The sequence below is a fragment of the Lissotriton vulgaris genome, chromosome 10 (genome assembly GCF_964263255.1).
Source record: "Lissotriton vulgaris chromosome 10, aLisVul1.2, whole genome shotgun sequence".
Lineage (NCBI taxonomy): Eukaryota > Metazoa > Chordata > Amphibia > Caudata > Salamandridae > Lissotriton > Lissotriton vulgaris.
In genome coordinates, this window is record NC_141698.1 from 601,904,328 (window position 1) to 601,931,252 (window position 26,925).

A 26,925-nucleotide genomic window follows, 5' to 3' on the forward strand; every position below is an offset into this window, starting at 1 on the left:
CGGATTGAACCCAACTAGCTAAAGTTCCGAAGAGATGTAAAAACTTGGCTTTTCGATCAATAATCTATGCAACTGTACACCTTCCTTGCTGGTTTAGCGCCGGGAAACCTCCAGGTAGCTGTGCACTCTATAAAATTAAATATAAATAAATAAATTCCTAAGGGATGGAATAGATGAGACCTAAAAAGACTATAAAAATATTTGCCTAAGATCACACACTATGGTTAAGCAAGGAATGCAGGATCAGTTCTAGGTCTTCTGGTTTTACATTATACAATGTATCCACTAGATGGCTACCTCTTTCTATTTTAACATCACACGTTTATGTTTTATTAGTCATTCTTGGCGCGGGATAGCAGAGCGTGGGTGGCAGGCAGATGCCACGTTAAAACGGCTAGTTTTGGGCTCTGAGCAGAATCAGAATCAGAAGTCTGGCTCGAACCGTAATGTGGATCTCCCACCTTTAATTTCAATACAATCTCCTTCCAGAACATCTCGATCTCACCCTGGTTTAAAAGGTTCATAAGTATTTATGCCTTTTCGAGTTTATTTGTGCAATTGAGCAAAGAGACCCCGCCCTTTCGTGCGGCAGACACACACAGCTGCGTGGGGAGAACTTGAAGACGATAAGAAGTGCAAGGGAGGAGCCTCGGACATCAACCACAACCCTCCTCAGCAGAACCTATCTGTACGTCACAATCGTCCTGACCGACGACAGTTTGTAAACTGCCGAAAACGGGAAGGTAAGGATACCGAATGCGCCTGCGCCTGCAGGATTAGTCTACCTATGAGTAAAGTTATTTTTCTGCGCATGCCCTGCCCACAGCTGCGTCATTTTGGGCCAAAGATCACGTGATATTTTAACAGTGTCTGTGGTGCTATGGCGACCGTAAGCGAGCTGAAGGCTGGTAAGAGAGACAGAGTGACGGGCGCGCAGTGATGGCGGTAGAACGGGGCTTGGTAGTACAGCTCGAGTTAGGAGAGATGGGGTTGCACCTTCTCCACCGAAGGGCGTAAGCAGAGTAGTCAGAACTCTACAGAACGCCATGATAATCAGCTGTCGTTTCCCACATTGGTAGCTCACCTGTCCTGCTTCTACAGTTATTCTTTGCCTCCTGGTACTTGTAGCCGTGCAGCATAGGGCTTCAGCCCCCCACTCCTCGTGTGTCGTGTCAGCACGGACTGAGACATCTTCGCAGGCACACACAGACCGTTTTTGAGCTGCTGTAGGCTGGCTGGTCTGGTGTACGTCTCTAGGATTTTTGGGGCCCCGGGCCGAGAGGGATTTGTGCGAGGCCCCTCTAATTTGCAAAGTGATACATTCAGGGATCCGGTAGTTGCTTTGTGCAGACTTCTCCTGGACCGCAGCTCCTCCTCTTGGCAATCTACAAGCACCTCCTTTACAGCTCATTGGGCTGAAGGTGTTAGAATTGCTTGTGGACTGAAAGTTAAAACCATGGGGACGATAAAGTGCTGGACAAATGGTGTTCCGCAGTGTCTCTGAAAAGGCAGCAGGCCTAATTGCAGAACAAACGTGCAAAATGCATCTGCTTGCAACTGGTACATGAGGAAGTGTCCCCCTCCCATAGGCCTCCCCATGCCATCTCTGAGAGCCCAAGGGAGGGGGACCCCCTCCTGGAAACCCAATTTCAATAAGACACCTTTCTTTCACTTGGATCAGGAGGGGCACAAGACGACTGGTGTTTATTGCACTGGTGCGGGGCCTCATGCTGGTGAGCTGAGTGTGAGGCCCCGGGCAGCTGCCCACACTGCGCATGTCTAGCGTTGGCTCTGGTCTGTCTTATTGCAGCCGCACCTGAGTAATTTACAGGTCTTTAAAAGACCATTTACTTGTTAACAAGGCTTGGTTGGTTTTTCACTCCTTCGTAGAGCCCCTGTTTCTCCACTCTTGCCTGTTGCTGGAAGAATTAGCCTCCCTCTACCCCCGAAATTTTTAGTAGTCCCCCCCACCCCGTTCCTCCCTGAAAATTGGCTCTAGTTGTGCCTTTGCTGTGCAGTTATAACAGAAGAGGGGACAACATGTAAATGGCATAATTTAAAGGAAGACAGTGACTTAATTATTAGCCACTCTGGAATAACATCAAGAAACAAAACCTCAAGTTTTATTCATTATTTGAGAGACAGTTCAGTTATCGTCATAGAGTTTGCTCACAATAGGCTCTATTATACTCTTTCGAGGAGGACTGAAACCAGATGCTTCTTTGCCCAGTGTTTTTTGTCTGTTCTGGTGATGTCGCTGGTTTAAAGGAAGTGCATGCAGCTGGAAAAGGGGCTAAATAAAGCTGCAGTTGGTTCAGTTGGGTAATCACTGAAAAATACTTTTTATAACCTATATAATGCTTTAAAAGCACATACACATCCAATGTATACATTCATCATGATTAACAAAACAAGATGCAGAACACCTACAACAATTTACTAAAAATACATGAATTTATTATTAAAATGAATTTTTATATATCACATAGAATTCTTTATGAAATCAGTTGATACGAGCTGCAACTGGCCTCACTCAGGTCAGTTAAGAAAGCCCTCACTCACCAACCTGGTTGATGACATGCTTCATCATCGGGCCCCACTGAAGAGGCCGAGTGCCTCTCCAGTCTGCTGCGACGCCAGGTCTACTGCGGTGCGGGTTTTTTTTGTGAGTTTAGGCGTGAAGTGAAACTAATTAGTGGTGGTGAGAGATAAAAATGTCTTAAGTGCTTCAAAAATTGTTTATTATTTGATCACTGGGACATAGATAAAATATAGTGTCGGAAAATAGTCCAAAATTGAATGTGAAAAGTAAAAAAGTGAAGAAAAAAGTGCAAAGGTGGAGGGTGTTTCAGGTTCCGAGAGAGTGCCTGGCGTCAAGGGCGGTGTGCAAAATATGCTACCACCCCCCTCCCGTGACCCATGGTGTCGATCGCATTTACCATACAAGTGCAGTAACCTTAAGTCGGTAAGCCTCCTAAACCAGGAGTAACCGGGAAGGATCAAGCTCTTTCCTTTGCACTTTTTTCTTCACTTTTTTACTTTTCACATTCACGTCCCTAGGTCAGGGTGAGCCTTAGGGTGATCATACCGCCAGGGTTTAGTCCACTTTTACGTCCTGATGAATGCCTGTTAAACTTACAGTTTTAAGGCAGAAACATGTTGACTGATATTAAAAGTTTCTGGAAATAACCAAACAATAAATTTTGGACTATTTTCCAACACTATATTTTATCTATGTTGCAGTGATCCAATAATAAACAATTTTCGAAACACTTAAGACATTTTTATCTCTCACCACCACTAATTAGTTTCACTTCACGCCTAAACTCACAAAAAAACCCCGCTCCGCAGTAGACCTGGCGTCGCAGCACACTGGAGAGGCACTCGGCCTCTTCAGTGGGGCCCGATGATGAAGCATGTCATCAACCAGGTTGGTGAGTGAGGGCTTTCTTAACTGACCTGAGTGAGGCCAGTGGCATTTTTCTTTGCTCCAAGTGTGGTTCTTTGTGTACCATAGAACACTCTTTTCTTGTTTGCAAAAACTTAACCGGGGACTAAGAGTGGTTCCTTATTCTCCCTAACTCTCTTTTTGTTGTTGGATACGAGCTGTCAGACATAAACCACAAAAATACAGTAACAATCCAAAAACAATTCAATAAGTGACAAAAAGTGAAATGAATAACGTATCCAATTTAAACACAAGATGACGTAAGTTCTCTATCCTTCTTTGGTCTTTTCACTATAACACATACTATCTATTTAATCCCTAGTTCTATTTAGCTTGGACATGAGCCTGTTTCACATCGACGTTTCGACCCTGTAGATACATGTCTGTGTAGATGCATCAAATAGGGTCTTCCTCAGGACAAAGCAGCCTAATGACAGCATATAGGGAATGGAATTAGTGTGGTGTGCGTATTGATTAAAAAAAATATATATTTAGGGAGGAATCCTACAAAGGGACTACTCACCCTAGTCGTTCAATAAGTGAATGAAAAAATGAACTCCTCCAAGCCCGGATGGAGCGTGACCAAGGGCAAAGAACTTTCTCTTATGCGTCCTCATCAATCATAAAATGTATCTGAAATGGTAAAATTACCAATTATGGGTGAACAATACCTATGCGTGACAAGACTATTTAGGTTCTGAGAGTGCCCAATGCAATGTGTGGAACAGTTGCCAGCGTGCCAACATCCAATGACTTATATGGGCAATAATTAGGGATGCCCGAGAATTGGCAGTGTCCCTGTTGGGAAAAAAACAGTTGATGAATTGATAGTCATAAATAAACTGGTAGTTGAGTATTTCTACGTGTATTATTGAATACATAGACTTACCCCACTGGTCTTATAAATCGACCTCAGGGGGGAATGGATACAAACTCCATGTATGACTCCTGTTAAATCCTAATCAAATGTCCAGTCACCTTTCCAATTCAGTGACAGCTTCCCGTACATCCGTGAGCTCGTTCATTAAACCTACTTACTGGTTGATGTGCAACGTCATACTGTCATACGTCTCTGATGGACTCACAGGCTCACCTAGGCATAAAGGCGGACATTTTGACTCATGTTGCCTCAGTAGTTTAATGCATCTGGGATACGGAAACTACTATTACCAAACCTTGTGTGGTCACCAAGAGGTTGCAAGTTTTTGAAGAAGTGTGGCTCAATGGTTAGAGCGGCAGACCCTGATGCAGAGGTCTGGCCTGGGACCAGGGTTCAATTCCCGCCTCGGCGGGTCTTGCCTCAATTTCCTCGGACCTGATAATTATCATCTCAGTGCCAATTCTAATTATGGGTCCCACTCTGCAACTCTGGGCAATAGTTTACTTAATCCCTACAACGGCCCCAACTGCGCTGGGATGCCTGGCTTCACCTTGGGGGTGCCCAGGAGTGGACATTTAACAGGGAAAAGCCAGGAAGGGTTCCACAGCGGTATGCGTTACAGCGCCAGGACACCCCAGTTGGGGTATTAGTGCGCTTTACAAGTACAAATTACATTTACATTTACATTACATTACAAATGAAGCAAACTTGGAATTGGTGTTCTCAAACATCGTAGTACTTTCCCTGATGGGTGATTGTATACTGTGTCATTGCTAATACAGCTAAAGCTGGATTGTTCAAAGGAACACAGGAGAACTGGTGTGTTCACGTGTATGTCAATACATTATTTTGGTGTTCTCAAACTTCATAATGCTTACCCTGTATAGTGATTGTATACTGTCTCACTGTGCCATTGCTGGTACCGCCCAGACTGCATCGTTCAGCGGAACAGGGGTAAACTGGTGCCTTCACATGTGTGTCAATACCTTGAATATCATTCTGACAAATGAGCATATACATGAGACTCATTGTATCAAAAATACTGCAAATTCACAAGTAAGAGTCTATTTATACCATAATTAACGCACATCCTCTGGTGGGGGAGACAAGGTGAAGCCCACTCTTGGAGATGGCAGGCACTCTCCAATCAGGATTAGGGATTGTGCCCACTTCCCCATGTGAGGTGAGCACACCAACGGTGTAGCCACCATAAGGTCAGTAGCAATTTGCTACTGACCTCGAGACCCGTAAAACGCCCCCTAAATACAGTATTTAGGGCACAGCCCTGAACATAGAAGACAGATTCCCGCAACCTACGAAGAAGAACGAAAGAAGACACCCAGCAAAGGAGACTGCATAGAAGAACTGACTTGCCCAAAGCCCTACTGACCCGTCTGCAGTATCCAGAGATCCTGCGCCAAAAGTTGCCTTGTCCTGCAGCCAGCAACCTCTAGAACCCCTGGGAGGACTGACCGCCTTCAACAAAGCCGGATCTCCTGTGAACAGCAGCTCTGTTCAAAAGAAACAGCCAAGAAAGACTCTGAGCCTGCTGAGGACAAAGAAACCGAACACCTGGAACCCCCACTGCACCCGACACCTACGGCCCAAGTGGCCCACCGGTCCCAACTAAGTCCCCCAGCGCTCCACAGTCCAAGTCCACCGTCGGTTGACCCTTTCCAGGACTACTCTATGTCGCCTGCAGCCTCCGCACGGAGACTCCAAACTCCGCCCTCCCAGCCGCGAGTCGCCACGTAAGGTGAAGTCGGGCCTCAAAAGACACCTCGGCATCCAGCCGCCCTGCGCCCTGGAGAAGAGAACCCGAGGTGCACTACGTCCCCGAGCCTCCTGGTAGACTTTGTGGACCGAGCCTGCTGCTAAAAACCAAAACCAGCAATCCCCATTGAAAACAACAGGGCACCTACGCAACAACAGCACCCTGGACCCAGCCGCCCCTGCCTTGCTGCGGGTGTAATTGGGGTGCTAACTCGAATCCCCCTTTGCCCTGAGACAAACACCAGGAGTTTTGCTTCTACAACCTTGTGGCCTACTCGTGAGCAGCCACCAACCGGAGGCCTCCTATCTCCCATTAGATAGCATTGGGCCTCAGCAGTCTGCACCCGGCCGCCCTAGTGCTGCTGAGGGTGTTTCAAGAGTGCATCCTTGATCCTGGGGGAACCGATTACTTCATTTTTCTCCATAGGGATATGTTGACTGTTTTTCCTTCAAAAATGTGGAGTTGATTTTTATGAGAACTTGAAAAACTGCACATATCTAAAACCTGCTTTACTTACCTTTTTCTCTTGGAAATGTCCCAGTGTGATATCTAAGCATATCACACTGAGTAGAAAAAGTAATCCATAAAGTAATCTAACAGTAATTTTCACTTATTGAAAAGATTTACAAACCTGTAACAGAGACCTTTTCATTCAGCTTTCTTGTATTGACCAACCTGCCTTGAAAAGTACCATTTACACATACCTGTACCAGGCTTGCTCGGTTCTAGTAAATAAATATAACTAAATAATATTTTCATACAAACAAATTGCTCTGAGTTAAGTCTTTGAGTGTATGACATAATTTGCTGCCTTAGTCTGTACAGCAAATGCTACCCTCTGATAAAGCCTTACTGTTCGCCCACACTACCGCATATAGAGAGTAAGGTGCTATCTCCTTTTACCTCTGCCTACCTTTGGGGTTCCACTGGATTCTGTGCACACTATACCTCATTTTGGTATAGTATATACGGAACCAGCTTCTTACATGCATCAGGTGGGGTAGCCATTGTGTGTGTAGCTTACCAGCAGGCTCGTCTTGCCCACTGCCCCATCCACCAGCAGCTTGTCCCGAGTAGCTCGCACTTGATGCGTCTCTCCAGAGTGCTCCTCGGGCCTTGCAGCGGACTCGGCTGGTGAGGAGCAACCTGCTGCGAGAAGCTCAGTGCATAGTCCATTGGAAGGCTCAGTTCCTTGGGAGCATCGCAAAGCCCAGCTCTGCTGCCCCGCAAGAGAACAGGGAAGTCACCTCTGCTAAGTAGTCTTGGGTGGGCACACCAAGTGCTGGGCGCCCTGAAGCACGCATTTTTCGAGGAAATGGCATGGTGGTCACGGAGGACCTCAGGATGGTTACTTCATGCAGCAGGGATCTGTCTGAGTGAACACTTCACTTCCCTTGTAAGCTCAGGTGCCCAGCGGGAAAAGGGAGTTGCATGCAACACACTACTCTTGGGACCTTGGTGACCGCCTTACAACCCAGTGTGCAGAATCGACTGAGAAACATACAGCCCTCTGTAGACTAAGTGACCACCTTGCAGCCCGCAGTGACCAGCTTGTGGTTCTCTGTGACCACCTTGCGATTTCCTTCAAGCATGCAGGCTTTAGGGCATCCAGCACTTGGTGTGCCCACCAAGATCTACTTAGCAGAGGAGACTTCCCTGTTCCCTTGCGGAGTAGCAGAGCTGGGCTTTGCCCTGCCCCCCAGGAGCTGAGTCTTCGAATGGGCTACCCACGGACCTACGTGCTGCTGGTGCCTCCTCACCAGCCCAGTCCGCTGCCAAACCCAGAGTGCCCTCCTGGAGAGGCGCCTCAAGTGAATGCTGCTGGGGGACGAGGCGGTGGGCAAGACAAGCTTGCTGGTCGGCTACACAACCAATGGCTGCCCCACCCGCTACATCCCCACCACCTCCCACGACTTCTCAGCTGTAGGCCAAGTGAATAACACGCCCGTCCTGTTGCAGCTGTATGACACCGCAGGCCAGTTGATTTTAGTGCCCCAAAGAAAGAGAGCCCAATGATCGAGAGCGGATAACGGCGACTTTGGCGGAGACCGAAGGAGCTTGACAATGCGGCGAGAACAACGGTGAACAGAGGAGTGAGTATAAATAGGGATGTGTTGTGTGTTAGATTCCGGGAATGATTTGATTGAGTGATGTCTTGCGGAGTTGGGATGAGAGTCGAGTGTATGTAGTTTTGGGCTGGACGTGTGTTGTCCACGAGTTTGTTTTGTTTTGATTATCGGGTTCAAGAGTAGCCTAAGATCCCTGCATATATTTGTGGAGTAGAAAACACTGATTTGTTGTAATTGCCTAACTAATAATTTGTTGGGACGTCGTGAAGTGCTATCGACAACCCGCCTGAGACAGGGAACTTAGTGTGTGGATTTGTCAGAATTGTGTGTGGAAAGCCTCGTGCGCAGAGGTAGACTACAGCGATTCGAGTGACCAGTGCAGGTCGAGGGTCACAGTGTGGGAATGTTCTTGAGTGATTGAATTCTATCGATCTTTTACTAAGGCAGACAATTACTTTTTCTCTTACTGTCCGGTCATTTGGAAGACAGTTACTTTTTTTTTTAAAGTTCTATTTAATCAATCAATCACAGACCGATGATTTTAAAAGGGATAAAACAAAATCTCAATGACTTTTCATGATTTGAATACAGTAAATAACAATGCACAATACAATTCATAAATGATTCGGAATGGATATCCATATCCGTGTACAATTTATTTTTAAATGTAATAAGTATGTCTTAATGGCATACATAATATATTGAAAGTGCTTGTAGCTACTGCCAGTTAACTATGTCTAGTAAATATATGTAAAGTGCAATAAGACCATAATGACATGTATAATAAATAGCTATGGTTGCTGGCCTTTATTTGTGTCCATTTCTTCATCTTATGTTATTAGGTCTCGCCTAGCAAATGCAGCGCAGCAGCTTCGCCTTGGCGAGACTCTATTGTTGTCGCTTTCGTTCACGAAGGGAGACAAACCATGTGCGTTCCCGGACTGGCGATGTGCAAGCGCATGGAGTTTCCTGTCTGACGTCTCTTTTGTAGTGATAGGAGCTTTCACATGCTCCCATCTCGCTTGATTTATTAGCGCTTGGCAGCATTCACCGTCGAAGCAGGATTTAATTGGTCCTTTGATCCGTAGGGCATTTATGAGCTCTTACAAGCATTCACCGCCGAAGCAGGACTTAATTGGTCCTTTGATCCGTAGTGTGTACTTTGACACCAGTAATACTCAGTTCTGAGAGACAGGCTGACATTAGGAACACAAAGTTTTACGTTTGTCACTCTGACATCAATAGTGTACATTTCTGTGAGCCAGGCAGGCTGTCCTCTGCAGCGCACAGTTCTGCAAGTCAATCTGACGTTAGGAATACAAAGTTCTATGTTTGCACTATGACATCAGTAATGTACAGTTCTATGTAGCAGGCTGACATCTGCTGCACACAGTTCTTTAGGTCAGTGTGATGTCGGGAATATAGACCTGTATGTGAGCACTCTGACATCAGTAATGCTCAATTCTATGTAGCAGGCTATCGGCAGCGCAAAGTTATATATGTCATTTTATCTGACGCGAGGAACAAAAAGGTTTCATTGACATCAGCAATGCACAGTTCAGTGGGGCACACTGATATTGGTAGCATACTGACAATAAGACATTTTGAGTGTGTGACAGTCTGTTACCTGAAGTAGTCAGCTCCATAATCCACATATGACATTAGGGACGCATAGTTCTATGAATCCTCAGCACTATAAGTGACAGCCTAGCATTAAGAATTACACACTGCATACGCGATGCCCAACATATAAAGTTTAAAAGGTTTGCAAGTAGGCTAATGGCAAACTTCACACATTAGCTGTGACACTTACCGAGTGAGCGGTGCTGCGGCGGGTGCCCTGCTCTGTCTGCCCTGTGTTGCCTGCTTCTGCCCTGCCTGTCCTGCCTCTGGCTCCCATACATGCCCAGATACGGTGTGTACTAACCAGTCTGTGCACCAGGGGTCACCCAGTGACAGCCATTGGCGCGTCCTCTACCCCCTCCCGCCTCCTCGCTAAGTTTTCATTTCAAGGCAAAGGCTCTTGAAAGTGAAACTTACGGCTCAGAGGCACGTGCGCAGCTCCGCGTGCACAGACCCTGACCCGCGCCCTCTGCTGAAATCACACTATGAAGACACCACAGGCACGCTACATTCATCTAGACATGGCAGGTGGCAGAGAGGGCCATATGCATAAATTAGAATATATGGGTAGGCATTAATACTACACATGTATTTTCACATAAGCTAATGGAAATATACTGAAGCAAATACATATTATATGGTACATATAATCCAGGTTATGTTGATAATCACACTCCATATTTCCGTCTGCTGAGATCCTGAAGGTTCAATTCGGTCGCCAGCTCTGTCCCTGTGCACGTGTTTCTAGTTCTACACAAAAGACCTGCACGCGCAAGTTGATTATGAGAAGTGATTGTGGGGTTTAGTGTCTGTCTTTGCACCGTGGGGCCGCTGGAAGTGTTGCTTGTTGGTGCTAAACGTCTCTCGTTAGGATGCAGCAGTTAAACCTGCTTTATATGAGGATGTTTCCTTAGCGGTGCCTGAAATGGAGAAAAAAAAATGACCATGGGATAGATGGAATCAGAAAAGGGGGCGAAGTCTGCTGGTCAAATTACAGGTTTTATTTTAAAAATCTCTTTCCCAAAGAAATGAGTAGCAGAAACCAAAGTTATGGCGTACTTAATTGGCCACAGACAGACTGCTTTTTAAAATATACTGAAAGTTAAGGCACTTACTGTTGGGGCCATTGTGCACCCACCCAGCAGGGACAATAAGATGTCTCTTGTGGTTAATGCACGTGCTCGAGACTAGTCATGTGTTGACTCATAAGTTAGCATAGAGGGTTAACGTGCGTGTTGCAAAGCACAGTGCCTAACATACACGCCACATACTTGTGTTTTATGTTGACAGATCACTGGGTTTCTTTCTGCCTTTGTTGCAGAGGTCTGTGTGTTACTTGTTGGTCACAAGTCATAATCCTTGTAATATAGCTTAATCAGGTATGATATACAATGAAGGAACTGCATGCAAACTGCAAGGCTTCTGCCCTGCCCGTCTCCTGTTAAGTGTTGATAGAACCTTACTGTTTTTTTTCTCAATCTTTCTTCATTGTACGGTTTCTAAAAAAGGCTCCTTTAAAAGCTAATCGTGTCTTATAGGCAAGCACAGCTTTAAGCAGGTATGGCACGTGCAGCTAACAGCGGTGGGGTGGACGTGGAGTGGGGGTTTAGACGAGGACGAAAGGTAAACTTAAATTTGAAAAAATTAAAACCACTTACCGTGCCATCGTGGAGTCGGCGATGAGTCGAGTGCAAGGTAAGTGGGCTTTGTTTTAAAACATTTAAGTGTACCTAGTCATCGTCTGTCGACTCCCACCTACCCCCAAATCCCAATGCCCCTTCCCAGCGCTCCTACCTGCACGGGCTTCGCCTGGCTTTAAGTGGGCCAGGTCCTGCCGGTACTCAGCACTTGCAGGTCTAAAAGGCAGGTGCTGAGACAGGTCCCTATCGGGCTCTCCATGTTTGCCCTCACCATCAGGGCAAAAATGCAATACCACCCTTCACAGCCTTTGATGTAACTTCAAAGAGACTCGTTGTTTGTTGTACTTTTACAGTTTCATCATTTCACAACTGAAGCATTTTCAATATTATATACAATGAACCATAGTGCTTATTTGTCTTATGCAACTAGCACCAACTGACAAAGCTAAAAGTCCTGGCTTGTTGTAGGTGTAATGTTACTTGTTGTATTATATGAATGCAATGAAAGAAGCAGCAAAATACCAGTCTGGCAGCACATTATGCTAAGCCCAGATTTTTAGCTTATGTGTTTTTAAGCCCCGCCCTTAATTAGATCGGCCACGCCCCTTTGAGAGACCCCCCCCAGTTTTTTTCATCCCACTTAAAGCCTTGTAGGCAAGAGCAGTATAAATGGTTATCAGTGTAGTTGCTCATATAAAATACAAAAAAGGGGGGAGTTAGAGGGAGTTTGCTAGGTTCACCCTCCTATTCTAGTGTATGAGCAACTAAAATCCGAAATATCGGATTTAGAACCTAGCTGGTAGAGTAGATTACTATCAGTGATAGATGTAATTTTGAAAGGAAAAATGTCCTTTGAGTCCCCTCACTCACCGGAGTTTCCTCACGGTGACATGCTTCATCATTGGTAATTATTTGAACAATACAAGGGAACCCAGGGCGCAATAAGCTAAGGACCTTGGGTAGGTACTTATTTTCACAAACAGTGGTCCTTAGACGAGAGAAGGAATATTCAGGGAATAAATATAGACTGAATAGAACTATATTGTTATACAATGTCCAGCCGGACAGTTTAATATCTTGATAAAAATAATGCAGGAGGAATAAGGCACAAAGTGTGATGGACGTGGGACACCAGCCGATGTCCGACTAACACACTAGAGGGACACAAACAAGGGGAAAAATAGTAGGCAAAATCGGGGCACCTGAATATCATAAATCATAAACAGATAATCCACACTATACACATATGCATGCACAATTTATATCAACTATGCATTTAGTGCATTTTGGTCGACGACGTTTCGAACCATACATAATATCGGTTCATCCTCAGGACAGAAAATAATTGCCTAAAGAAATAACAATTTCACTTGAACCCACAGCGGGAGCGATGCCCTTGTCCAAAGATCGGATAAAGATAGGATAATAGAAAGGTGCAGGTCCGCAATGGGGGTCCTTGCCTAGCGTGAGAAATCTTGTCGACCGAAATGCACTAAATGCATAGTTGATATAAATTGTGCATGCATATGTGTATAGTGTGGATTATCTGTTTATGATTTATGATATTCAGATTTTGCCTACTATTTTTCCCCTTGTTTGTGTCCCTCTAGTGTGTTAGTCGGACATCGGCTGGTGTCTCACGTCCATCACACTTTGTGTCTTATTCCTCTTGCATTATTTTTATCAAGATATTAAACTGTCCGCTGCACATTTCATAACAATATAGTTCTATTCAGTCTATATTTATTCCCTGAATATTCCTTCTCTCGTCTAAGGACCACTGTTTGTGAAAATAAATGCTTCATCATTGGGGCCATCCCAACCCGCTGCAGGTTGAGGCGTGCTGCGACTTGCGAAATACGTAGGAGCACTTAGTGAGGAACTATGTGTGGTGCAGTGATATGTGTGGGTGGAGTGGTGTGAATTAAAAATACCTAACTAGTGGGCGGAATTACTTTATTCTTGCTCCTAGTCGATATATTAAAAACGGGGTGGGTCTCTATTTCCCCAAGTGCTCCGGGTCATGATTGTTTTTTTTAAGTAGTGCTTTGATCATGGCACATTTCCAGGACAGAGGAACCACTCTTGAGTAAACAGAAGAATTAGTCAAATCAAGAATCGCTGGAAGAATTGTTCTTGTGGCTAAATTAAGAGCCTGAGGAGGGGTGGGATCCCTAGCCGAGATGGATTCTAGATATTGAAGGTTCAGCAGACGGATGTGCTCCCAACAACACTTGGGTGCAGGGAGGGGAAATAATTGTGAGAGCTAGGTCATTATGCATTATGATATATGAATATATATGATCTCCCTTTGAACAAGACATAAGTTTGGATTGCTGGATTACCCCAGTCGGTGCATTATGGCACTTGAACTCGTCGATCATTCCTATGAATTTTTTACGCCTTCATGCTGCAAAAATGTGCATGTCCGAGTAGGCTCTGGGAGAGGCGAACAATTTTGTTTTAGGAATGCCTGCGATAGAATCTATTCTTTGATACTGCAGTCCCCGAAGTTGACCAAAATTGTACTTGGGAATTCAGAGTTTGAGGGGCGAATTGCTGGTACGCATTGGGCCCTATTGAAAGTTCAATCCCCTATATATTTTGGACTTTTGGGCAAAATCACCTTACATATCAATTAATTTATGAACTGGATCGGCGATTTACCTGCTTTACGATCTTCGGGTATACCAGCGAATCTTAAATTAGTACGCCTGGCTCGGTTTTCCATATCATCCAGTTTGAGTTGCAGATCTTCGAGTTCTGTTTGAAGTTTGACCAAATTGCTTCCATGATCATTGTGTTTTGTTTCTAGTGAGGATACCTTGAGCTCGGCCTGTGTCAGACTTGTTAACAGCTGGTGGAAGTTTTCATTGAACTACCCCAGTTGTTCGTTGGTTGTCTGGTGTGCCAATTTCTGGGGTATCTTCATGTCACATAACTCGAGTAGGACCTGATTTAGCGTAGTTTCGATATTAATGGATGACGAGTGGACAATCATTTCTGTTGCGCCTCCCTCTAGTCTTGTTTCTATGATTGCGAGCTTGAATGTGTAAGGTGCGATTGTGAAGGTGGGTGAACCACTGTGAGGGGGAAGAAGTGAAGTCGGAGTGTGCCGCGCTGCGATAGGTCGGTTGGTGTGTCGCCGCGCTAGGATTGGCTGGTTGTCATCAGGGAGTGAAGAAAGGACATCTGTTGAGTGAAAAATGTGGTTTAATCATGCAAAGCTTTAGAGTATTACAAGATCTTTGTAAGGGAGATAAAGGAGTAGTAACTCGAGTGGGTGAGAAAGCACTGCACGAGGATATCTCCGCACATTACATAGCAACAAATGTAGGTCCACACTATAGTCTGGCTTCAAAATTGATATAAAATCACTGAAAAGGAGGAAGACTTTGCTTTTCCACGTTATGGTTCATTTCAATTGGAGGTACTATATCAATTGAGGGGAGTGATGTCTTCATTACGGCCCCCACCTAGACCAACACAGTTCAAGGCATTGGAGGTAAACTTCACAGATGAAGAACAGGGAAAAATGTTGGGGAAGGATGAAAAAAGCGAAGGCATATCAAGATGTGCGATGGGACACACAGTTAAAGAGGTGGAGAGTAGACACCATTGAGGGAGAGAGATTGTACCCCTTGTTAGTGAAGGAAGGAGACGCTCAGGACAGGAATGGAGATGATGAGAGTAATACGGATGACAGCTTGCTAAATAGATTATTAGCAGAGCTTCCTCATCCGTACAATCTAAATTCAGAAGAGGGAAGACAGGAATTGGCAAATGCAGCAAGCAAGGAAAGAATGGTAGGGCTGCAGTCAGACCCTAGTGTGAGAGTAGTGGGAAAGATTTCAACAAGGAGAGAAGGTATAGGGACGTCAGCACTGGGAAGTACATAGACAAGTGGAGTCAGCTCTGCTATGCAGTTACCCGAAGCCCTTACGGTACTGTTACAGTTGGACCTGTAGTGTCAGCTTATGACCCATGTTTAGGGGAAAGTAGTTATCAGCCACAATCAGGATTGGGAGGAAGGGTCAACCCAGGAGGAAGAGTGACAGTGAACGGAAATGGTCCATTTTTTGTGCCTGTGGAAGCTAGTACTCTATTACCAGCAACCTCGGACCCTTCGAGGGTGCGTGTTGAGTCTAGGCAGTACGATCAGGGTCATTGGCAAATTCAAAATCAGAATTCAAGATGTGGGAAGCTTCAGTTAGAGGACCCATGGGGAGAATATCAGAAGTAGGTACAGATCAGGAAGGTTCCAGAGATCAGCAAATCGCGCAGACTACAGTATCAGGAAATTGCCAGAGGAATCAGAGCGGTGAAAGAGAAGGACAGAGAAGCGTGTCAAGTCAGAGGACAATCAAGGCTGCAGTAAAGGCAAAATTATTAGATGTAGTGAGGCTGAAGGCAGAGACAGACAATGTAATTAGTGGGAGCTTGCCTTTGGAAAGGATAGAACTTCATAAGCAGGATGAGTTGCTATTTGTGGTGGAGGACATCACTCGTAAGGCAAGGCGAGCCCATAAGAAACTAACAGAATTGATCCAAACGTATGATGTGGATCTGTTCAAGACAAAAATGTGGCAGGGAAGCCATAGGTTGAAATACAGTGATCAGAAATTGGGAGAGGAAAGGGGCACGGATTTGAAAACACATATTCGAGAATTGGTTGTAGGGCTACACACATGGAGCATGCTTGACAAGTGGGAAGAAAGATGGTCGAAGAAAGTGCCAGGAAGGGAATAGGAGATACGCTGCCTCCCGGGGAAGGGACAACAGAAGCCTACCCATTGTGAGTGGTACAGAGCGGAGGGTATGTGCCTGTGCTGTGGAGCAGGGGTGATTTGGTAGCATTTACAAACGTTTTTCCTTGGCTGAGGGAGTAGGGGTGGGGTGGGGTGGGGTGGGGTGGGTGGGGGCTGGGGGGAGCTTGGGGGGGAGGGGGTCCAAGTCAGCAAGTGCAGGTACCCCAGCCTCCCAGAATTTCACATGTTAACCGAGCGTGCCATCAGATGCCCTTTATCGTAGCTCTAGATGAGTTCGATATAGACCCATTACAATGACGTTGCCTGAGGGGGGAGGAAGACAGTACCCTTAGAGAAGTCTTGGAGGTAGACCAGAGGGGACCATATGTGAAGGCAGATTTGGACGGTCATCCCATTACATTCTTAATTAATACTGGTGCTACCCGTTCTACTGTGAGGTCCGCAGAAGTCCCAAACAAACACCTTTCGGAACAATCGATCCAAGTTGTTGGAGTTGCCAATAGGAGAATAATGAAGCCACTAAGAGACTAGTTATCTGCGAGAATAGGAACATTCCAGGACCGACAGCAGTTTGTGGTGTGCGATTTGAGTCCAGTCTGTTTGTTGGAACGTGACCTTTTGTGTAAGCTGAACGGTACCATCTATGGCACGCACAAAGGAGTAGAATTGCTGATTAATAATGATGACATTGCATTTAAACTGGCAAATCAGAATCTGTGTGGAGATGTTCCCCATGCTAACGGTGCATGATCTGCCATATGACTTGAGAGACGCTGTCTGTCCGGAGGTATGGGATTTTACTGGGAAAAGAGATGGGAATAATTTGAGTAGTTGAGCCAGTAGAGATATAGATCAAGCCCAATGCTGAATTTCCAAGAACGCTCCAGTACAACCTGACCCTGAAACAGTGGCAGGAATTACTCCTGTGATTGAGTCCATGATCGTGCAGGGAATGTTGAAGGAGATCAAAGGAAGCCCATGCAATTCACCCATAATGGGGTTGCAAAAGCCAAGTGGAAAGTACAGGATCGTACAAGACCTGCGAAAAGTCAACACAATTGTGATCCCATGCCATGGTGTCATGTGCTACAGAATCCATCTGTGATCTTAATCCAAATACCTTGTGAGGCTGAATAATTTACTGTGATTGATTTATGTCAGGCATTCTTCTCGATACCCTTACACGAGGAAAGCCAATTTTTGTTAGCTTTCTGTCTAATGAACGTGTAATAACATGGTGTCATATCCCACAAGGCTATACTGAGAGTCAAACGATCTTTAATCAGAGCTTGAAGAATCTTCAGAGTCTAGTGCTGCCGCAGATTTCAGTACTCGTGCAGTACATTGATGACCCCCTGAATGCTTTGGAGACCGAGGAGGCCTGTAGAGTTGATACTGTTGCTCTGTTAAGCCACCTGGAAGAAAACTGGAACAAGGTGTCCTGAGCAAACTTCAGTAATGTTTGCCTGAGGTCCAGTATTTTGGTCATCCCATTTAGAAAGGCAAGATAAAGGTGTCACCAGACCGCATTGAGGCGATCATGAAAATTAATGCACCTACCCCACAAAAGGAAGTCCGGATGTACTTGGGAATGGTTGGCTACTGCCGACAGTGGATTCCGAACTTTTCGCCAAAGGCAAAGCCCTTACAGAGATTCATGCACAATGGTGTGAGAGAGCCAGTACCATCTGATAACGACTATTTGGTTGCCTTCTTGGAGCTGAGGGAAAGCATGTGTCGCTGTCCGGCTCTAGGAATTCCTGATTACAACAAAGCATTTTTGCTATTTTGCTGCAGGATTGAGAATGCTGTGAAATGTCTGATCTCACCCAGACAGGGTGTCTGTAGACCAGTGGCTTACTTCTCAGATACATTAGATCCTGTACCTTCAGCTTTGCCCGGATGTCCGATCCGTTGTTGCAACTGTTACCAGCATTGAAAGATGCAAAAGTAGTGTGATGGGTCGTCCTCTTACTGTATATGTTCCACACTCAGTCGAGGTCCTGATAACGAGAACCAAAATACGGCACTTGACCAATAACAGGCTCGCTCGTTATGAGCAGGTTATTTTGGCCTCTGAAATGTTCTTGGGAAAAGATGTTCTGTGTTGAATCCTGCTACCTTGATGCCTATTCCGAATGTTGAAGTCAAAGATTGTGAAGACCATGACTGTCTGGATGTGACTGAACTTTGTACCCGACATTTTTGATGAACCTCTGCCTGAGTCAGACCAAACACTTTTTGTTGATGGTTCATGTTTAAGAGACAATGCGTGTTATTTGAAAGCAGCGTTTGCTGTCTGTACATTTCTGGGGTATACTCCGCACAAGTAGCTGAAATCAATGCCTTGACATGTTCATGTCTTGTTTCTGATCAAATCCGAGTAACCATCTATACCGATAGCCAGTACGGATTCTGTGTGGTTCATGACTTCGGACAGCTATGGTCACAGAGGGGGGTTCTTAATGTCATCAGGATCTCCAATCAGAAATTAGGAATATGTGAGACAACTGTTGGAAGCTTTGCAACGTCCGATGGAAGTAGCTGTGATAAAATGTGTTGCTCATGGGAAGGGGTATGATTTCATTACCCTGGGCAATAGGTATGCAGATGAAGTTGCACGCTTTTGTGCCTAACAAGACTGCATTTTGAATGGGGATTATTCTGGAGCGAGCACAGAGAGAACGAGCTTAGCATGATGCTAGCCATAGCAGACACTCTGGATGAGGTCAAGCGTCTGCAAGGAGAAGTCTGATTAAGAAGAAGCTGGTTGGATTAAAGCACATTGTGAGAAAAGAGATTATGGTATTTGGGTTTCAACAGATGGAAGAGCAGGATTGCTTACTGAGCCTTATGGCGAGGCAGATTCATGGAGCAGTTCACATACGGAGAGATGGCATGGTGAGAGTGCACAGACAAACCTGATTTAACACAAGGTTTTGTGTGTTTGCTGAAGCAGTGTGCTACAGATATGTTACGTATTAACAGATGAATGCTGCAAAGAAAACTGTGGTTCCTTTGAGTCACATTGGGAAGTCAGGGGGTCCTTTAAACAGAATCCAGCTTGACTTCATAGGTGCAATGCGCTGTGGTACAGCTTAGTTGTGGTGTGTGTCTTTTCCTGATTGGTGGAGGCATATCCAACAAGAAGGTGTGATAGTCTCACAGTGGCAATGCTGTTACTTTGGGAACTCGTTCTGCGTTTCGGATTTCCAACTTCGTTCGAATCAGATCGTGACACATTTCCCCAGTGAGATTATGAAGCTGTTGTGTACTGCCTTACAAGTCGATAAGATATTGCGCTGTAGTTATAGACCGGAGGGGTCTGGACTGGTGGAGCAAGTTAATGGGACTCTCAAGATGAGAAAGGCTAAAAAGTACTCTTTGACTTCTCTAAATTGGCCTGATGTGTAGCCTTTGGTGCTAATTGTAGCGTTCTAGTGTTTCTAGGACGTGTCGGTCATAGCCGGAAATACGTGCACCCACTGTATCACCTTCTGGCCAGGCCTGGCCAGAAGGGAATAAATAAAAGAGCCAAAGTCACTCGTGACTTCCAGCCCAAGCATGTAACTATGGCGTCCGTGTCCTCTCATTTATTCACCTCCCTAGCTCCCCAACAGTAGTCCCTTACACTGGCGACGAAGGGTGGGACGACATTGAAATCTCAAAAGGAAAAGCCAGCAGACGTACCTGACAGCGGGCTGAAGTGCCAACTGCAGGAGAAAAGACTGGTGCGAAGCGAGGCACCCAACGCGACACCGCAGGCCAGGGCGGGACGCCCGACGACATCGCCAGCCGCACCGGTGAGCAGCGTGAGTCCCGAGCTGCGTGAGGGCCCCGGCGCGGCAAGCGGTGAAGAAGCACAGGCACCAGCGGCCTACACGCACGCCGCAAGGCCCGACGAGGGAAAGAGGCGAGCGCGCATGCGCAGAAGGTACCAGAGGCCCGACTGAAGCCTCTGGGATCAGCGCGTGTGCAGGCAGCGTGGAGGACAGAAAAGTTAATCCTGCGAATGCCCAGAGAAACCGCGCGTAGGATCCCCAAGCAGCAGCAATAACCATAACGCACTGGAAGGGAAGCTGAGAGAAAAAAAAACAAGCACGAGCAAAGACAAGAGAAAAAGAAAATAAAATAAAAACAAGCACTGACAAAACCAATAGCCACACATCGAAACAGTCAAGTGATCACGACACAAGCACCAAGAGACACAGAAAAATAGCACCACAATGTCAAACCCACCAGGTGCTGGGGGAGGGAACCAGCAGCAACAAGCAGCACCACAGCAAGCAGCGCCGCAGCAAGCGATGCCCCCAGCAGTACAACCAGCGCTGCCATCGGCCCATTCACAAATCCAGGCTCTGCCCCGTTCAGCGAACTGATCGATCCGGCAACAGTAGCGCCAAGATGGACAGTGTGGGTTGGACAACTAAACAACTACTTTGTAGCCACTCGAGAAATGCACAACGCAGTAAAACGATCACTACTGCTGCATTTTGGAGAGACGAGATCTACAAACTCTTCACTCACCTCCCGAACACTGGAAACGCCAATGACTATGATGCCGCAGTGCGAGCACTCAATGCACACTTTGACCCTCAGCTCAACCCGCACAATGAAAGGTTCAAATTCCGTCAGTCAATACAGAGAGAAGGCGAGACGATGGATGCGTTTCACGCCCGGTTGAGAGAACTAGCGAGCACATGTACCGAGGATGACCAAACAAAGGAAGTCACCGCACAGCTCATTCAAGGCTGCCGAAACAAAACTCTGAGAACACTGATATTGCGTCAGCTGCGCATCACACTAGACGAAATATTGATACTTGCAAGGTCGCACGAACTTTCGGACGCTCGATCCACTGCGATGGAAGCCGCCCTGAACTTTCAAGCAGAGGGGGGAACCACCATAAAGACAGAAAGAGTAGATGCTATTCGCACCCCAAGCAGGGGTGGTCGAGGAAGATGGCCGACGAGAACACCACGACGGCCACCGTGCGGCTACTGCGGACGAGATGAGCACAACCAAGATGGCTGCCCTGCGCGAGGAAAGACCTGCTCCAAGTGCAGAGTGCCAAACCATTTCGCAAGCGTATGCCGAGGAGGATTCCGCGGGAGGAATCAGTCCGGGAGGAAACCATCACAGGAGCAGTCAGACAACTGAGTTTAGAAGACACACAGCAAGCACGATTCACAATGTCCAGACACCACCGCCATATGCGACTGGATGACTCCTCCACTGAAGAGGATGAAGAGAGCATTACGTATCCTTCACGAAAGACCCGAAGAAAAGGCGAAGACCACAGCCAAAGTGCCAAATACTGATCGATGGCTAAGCAGTCACCGGAGTAATAGACACTGGCGCTACAGTAAACGTGATGGGCATACAGCACTACAAAAGCCTCAATCCGAGGCCACAGTTATCGCCATCCAAAGTAAGAATACTGACGTACGGAAGTTAAACACCACTTCCTCTACGAGGCAAAATGCTAGTACAAGTCAAGACGGAAGATCGTGAGGTAAAAACTACATTTCACGTAATCGATAAGGAAGCGGACCTTCTAGTCGGTAGCCACACCGCAGAAGACCTCAACCTCATTGCGTTCGCCAACGCCGTCAAAGTACTCCAGACTGAAGACATCCTACAGCTTTTCCCATCCCTATTCAAAGGACTAGGCACAATCAAACGACAACCTGTCAAACTACATATTGACAAAGCCATCCAACCCATAGCTCTGAGGCATCGGAGGATTCCCTTTCACTTAAGAACTGCAGTTGAACAAGAACTGGCTGAACTAGAGAAACAAGGGGTCATAGAAAAGGTTACTGGCCCAAAACCATGGGCATCGCCCATGGTGATAGCAGAGAAGCCCCGACAACCAGGGAAGATAATAATCTGCATAGACATGCGGATGCCTAACAAAGCAATAAAACGGGAGAGACACATCACACCCACTGTCGATGACATACTAACCGATTTGAACAGGGCCCAATGGTTCTCAAAACTGCATCTGAATGCTGGGTACCACCAACTAAGACTAGCGGAAGAGAGCAGATATATAACAACTTTTTCAACTCACCTAGGCCTCAGGAGGTACAAGAGGCTAAATTTCGGAATATCATCAGCAGCGGAAATATTCCAAAACACGATAAAGGAAATACTATCTGGTCTGCAAGGAGTACTAAATGTCACTCCAAAACCAGCGAAGAACACTATCAGCGACTGAGGGCGACACTTAGAAGATTGGCCGAGCACGGAGTAACTCTGCACAAAGACAAATGCTCCCCAACAGTAGTCCCTTACACTAATGAGCTTCCATAGCACTCCAGATCGGCGAACAGGACTCAAACCACACAAATATTGATGGGGAGGGCGATGCGCCTGCCTGCGGTGCTATCCACAGCGTTGATAAACATCACCGATTTATTTTATCCTTGATTATTGCAAAGGACTAGCTGACGTGGTCCGTTCTGTGTCTCACAAGGTTGAAGCTGCGACTGCACCGACTTCGAAGGACCTCTGCCATGACTAGGCGTGGGCGGAAAATCCGTTCCGCTCGCGGATTTTGCGGATTTTTCGGGAAATCCGCAATCCGCGAGATTTGCGAATTTCCCGCAAAATCCGCAAATCCGCGAGCAGCGGATTTTGCTCGCACTGCTCGCACTGTTCGCGTGAGTTCGCGCCCCGCGAATAAGTGCAAAATTGCAGAAATACGATCTTAGCAAAACTGAAAGTAACTACTTACCAGGTTCAAAAGTTCAGGCTCATCATTAGTAGCCATTTCCTGTAGTGCTTCCTGAGGGGCCCCTCCAGAGTTCAGTTGCCAGTTGAAACTATTATGTGACCCTGCTCTGAACCTCAGAATAGTTACACATATGCCACAAAGGTCCTGAATTACAGCTAAGGGAGACAAGCAGGAGCCAGGCTGGAAGTTAAAATCCATTAATCAGCCCCTAATTCATTATTGTCAGTTGGGGCAGGGCAGGTGTTGTAACTAATTTTGCAACAATGAAAGCACTTAGCAAGTGCAAAAGATCACTAATCAGGGCGCACTAAGGAAGCAGGTGCCAGCTAAAAAAATATTCTGTGACACATTAATCAGCCCCAAATTAATTCAGGTCACTTGAGGCAGGGAAGGTGTGCTTTGCTTTGCCGAAAATAATGTACACTGGACAACCAGAGGGTGTAGTGATGAAACAGAGGGTGGCATGGGTGGGCCAGAGGGTGGCATGAGTAGTCAGAGAGTGGCAGTGGTGACAGAGAGTGGCAGTGATGAAGAAGAGTGTCCCAAACAGGCTGGACACGTAGAAACAACAAGTTCGCAAAACTTGCGACCCGACAGGTAAGTTCGCAAATTGCGAAATTGTAAAAACCCTCGCGAACTGGCAGAAACACGGGCGAACACAAAAAAAAAAAAAAATCCGCAAATTCGCGGGAATTCGCGGATTTTGCGGATTGCGAATCCGCAAATCCGCAAAATTCGCGGATTGCCAATCCGCAAAATCCGCTCATGCTTAGCCATGACCTGTGCCCAGGTGACTGGATATTGGTCTGGAAGCATGTGAGAAAGAACTGTCTTGATGCCCTTTGGTGAGGTCGGTACCAGGTAAGTTTGGTGACGAACACAGCTGTGAAGTGTTGAGGCTTGCCGAAATGGATTTATGCCACCCATACCCGCAGAGTTTCAGGACCCTCAGAAGAAACAGCTCTTCTCCCTAAAGAAAGTCCAGCTGTGGTTGCAAGGTCACTGGAGAGGGCAAGCCAAGCTGTGGGGGTTCCTGATGAGGCTGGTTACCCACCATGTCGAGCTGAGGGGGGGATCACATTTTACAAGGCCCAGGTCCTGACGGTGAGGGAGACAGTAACATTGCGAGTGGTATAGAGTCAGACTCCGCTGAAGAGACTGGTGTGGAAGGTGGTTATGTGCAAAGGAGAGCAGAAGTTACAAGAGAATTGTTTCCTGTGAGACAGAAGAGACAGAACCTGAGACTTGCTCCTGAATCTGAAATGTCTGAATCAGAGTTGAGCGACACAGAGCAAGCACATGGGTGCTTGAGGAGGTCTAGAACAGTAAAGTATTTTGTCAGAGATACTCTGCCCCGGAGTGGACTTATCTGTTTACAGATTCCGGGAACAGTGAGCTCCAGGAGACTGAGAACCGGACGAGGGACACAAGGAGCTTCAGAACTGGTAATTTGAGATTGAAATGTTGGTCCATGAAGTAGAAGCCAACATGGATTTTGACATTGACTGTACCAGATCCTACGAAGTTGAGTGGCTTTCTTAGCCTGATTTTGCAAGATCTTTTGTTTCCGACTTTTGGGTATCAGCAACCAGCTCAGGAGATTGCATTGTTCCGCCTTGAACTTTTAGAGCGTGTCATTGATGACATTGACTCTGATCTCATAAGGGATGTCAACTGAACTGTAAACTATAAATAGAAAGCCTTACTTTTTTTTGTAGTATTTTATTTTTCCTTCCGGCCAGCAACTACATAGCATTTGGTATCATACATATAGCAAGCTTGTAAATACAATTGACACTTAGTGGTTGTATTATAAGTTACATACAGACAGTTTATCATTTGTGCCTCAACAACATCTAAGGGCAGTAGCTTCTGTTTGTATGACCATAGAGGGTCCGGCAGCGGCTACTCCACTGCTACCGCATTCCATCGGGTCTTGGGCATGAATCTCTCTTTCAAACACTATATCTCTATGGCATTCATCAGCATTAGTTCATGTCTCTTGTCCTGTAGTTTCCTGTAAGTATTGCATGAGTGGTTCCCAGAAGTCTCTGTGTCTTGAAGCCATCGGGATGTCTTCAGCATAGGTCTCTAGTGTTTCTTTGCAATAGGTCATGTCTTTCATCCAGTCTTTTAGTCTGGGTGGTCTTTTGCTCCCCCACCTGATCACTACCCGTCTTTTCGAAAGAAGTAGAGCTACTGCTAAGAATTTCCTGCGTCTAGTGTATTTGAGTTTTTTGGCTCCCAATATGCATATCAGAGGGGTGTTTGGAATTTGTTCCGATAGCATGATAGTTAGCGCGTCAGTGACTGTATCCCAGTAAATCTGTAGACCTTGGCAGGACCATGATACGTGTAAAAAATCCACGCCTGGTGCATTGCATCGAAGACAGGAGTCTGTTTCCCTAAGTCCAAAATGTGTGTAATTTTACTGGCGTGTAATATATTTAGTGAAGAAACTTAAAATGTATAATGCGTAGATTGCAATTGGACGTGAGAAGCGTGAGTTGCGTACAGCTGTATTGCCAATCTTGTTCATCAATTGAGATGCCCAATGCCCTCTCCCATCTGCTTTGCGCTGCTACGTGCTTTTCTGCCTGTTCACCTTGGGCTGCTGTGTACAATCGTGTTACTAAATTCTTGCGAATGAGGGCTGTTAGCAATACTTGTTATGTAGACAGTTGCTCGGGGTCAGTTGGAAATGTATTATATAGTGTCCTCATAGCCATGCGTAGCCGTAGGTACGCAAACATTATCATTGAAGTCTGTTGTGCGCATATGGAGGGATCTGCCCACTTAATAATGTATTATGAGGGAACACTTGGCCCATGGTGTGTAATCCCATCTCCTCAAGTAATGTCGGCATATTTTGTTCTTGTGTTCCTGTGAGGTGGGGGTGTTTAGCCGTGGGTAGTGCACGCACATATATCGGTAATTTGTTGGCTCTGTGCGCCAACACATGCCACGCTCTCGAGGTGCACTTATGTTATGTTATGTATTTGTAAAGCGCGACAGCTGCCCCAGCAACGGGGCGTCCCGGCGCTAGAACCATATCATAACCATCTGCGAAAGGGAAAAAAGGAGACCTACAGGGGGGGGGGGGGAAGAGATGAGTTTTAATAGCTTTACGGAAAGCTGATAGGTTGTCGATGCAGCGGATGTGGAGGGGGAGGGAGTTCCATAACTTAGCCCCTAGCAGTCTGAATGATCGTCCTCCGATGCGACAGAACTTTGTGTGGGGGACCAAGACTAGATGTTGCCCTCTAGAGCGGAGGTTGCGTTGGGGGTTGTAGGGCGTTAATAGCGGGCGCAGGAGCTCGGGTCCCTCGGTTTTCAGAATTTTGAAGGCAAAGGTGAGGGCCTTGAATTGGATGCGGGCTTCTACGGGCAGCCAGTGAAGTCTGTGAATGGTAGCTCTCGCGGAGCACCTTCTAGGCAGGCCTACTATTGCCCTGGCCGCAGAATTCTGTATACGTTGGAATCTCTTGATTTCAGCTTTGTTAGCTCCTAGCAACAGGACACTCGCGTAGTCCAGCCGGGCAAGGATGGTCGATTGTACAATGAGTTGCCGCGTTTTGGGGTCGAAAAAGCCTAGAATGGGATTGAGGCTTCTCAGTAATCCAATACAAGTCGCGGCAACTTTTTTGGTGTGGGACTGGAAATTAAGTGCAGAATCTAGCCATACTCCTAGGTTTTTTGCCAGAGTTTTTGGGGGAGGGGCTGGACCCAGTGAGCAGGGCCACCAGAGGTCACTCCAGCTGTTGGGGTTCTTGCCCAAGAGCAGCACCTCGGTTTTTCCTCCATTAAGTTTAAGGCAATTTGCCGTCATCCAATTAGCGACGGCGGTCAGTCCATCCCTGAATCTAGTGGCATCGGGGGAGGGCGCCCCGTTAAGGGTGATGACCAACTGTGTGTCCTCGGCGTACGACACCATTGTGAGATCCCACTTTTTGGCAATTTCCGCCAGAGGTTGCATATAA

General features: G+C 46.3%; 1 protein-coding gene across 1 annotated transcript in view; it reads left to right on the forward strand.

The window, feature by feature from the left end:
* The first annotated feature begins 780 nt into the window (after window positions 1-780).
* The window catches only part of CEP20 (centrosomal protein 20), a 332,701-nt gene continuing 306,556 nt past the window's right edge, over window positions 781-26,925 (forward strand). Inside the window, exon 1 of the mRNA XM_086941436.1 lies at window positions 781-908. Coding sequence (XP_086797562.1) covers window positions 881-908 — 28 coding nt within the window. The 5' untranslated portion in view covers window positions 781-880. The remainder of the gene's footprint in view (window positions 909-26,925) is intronic.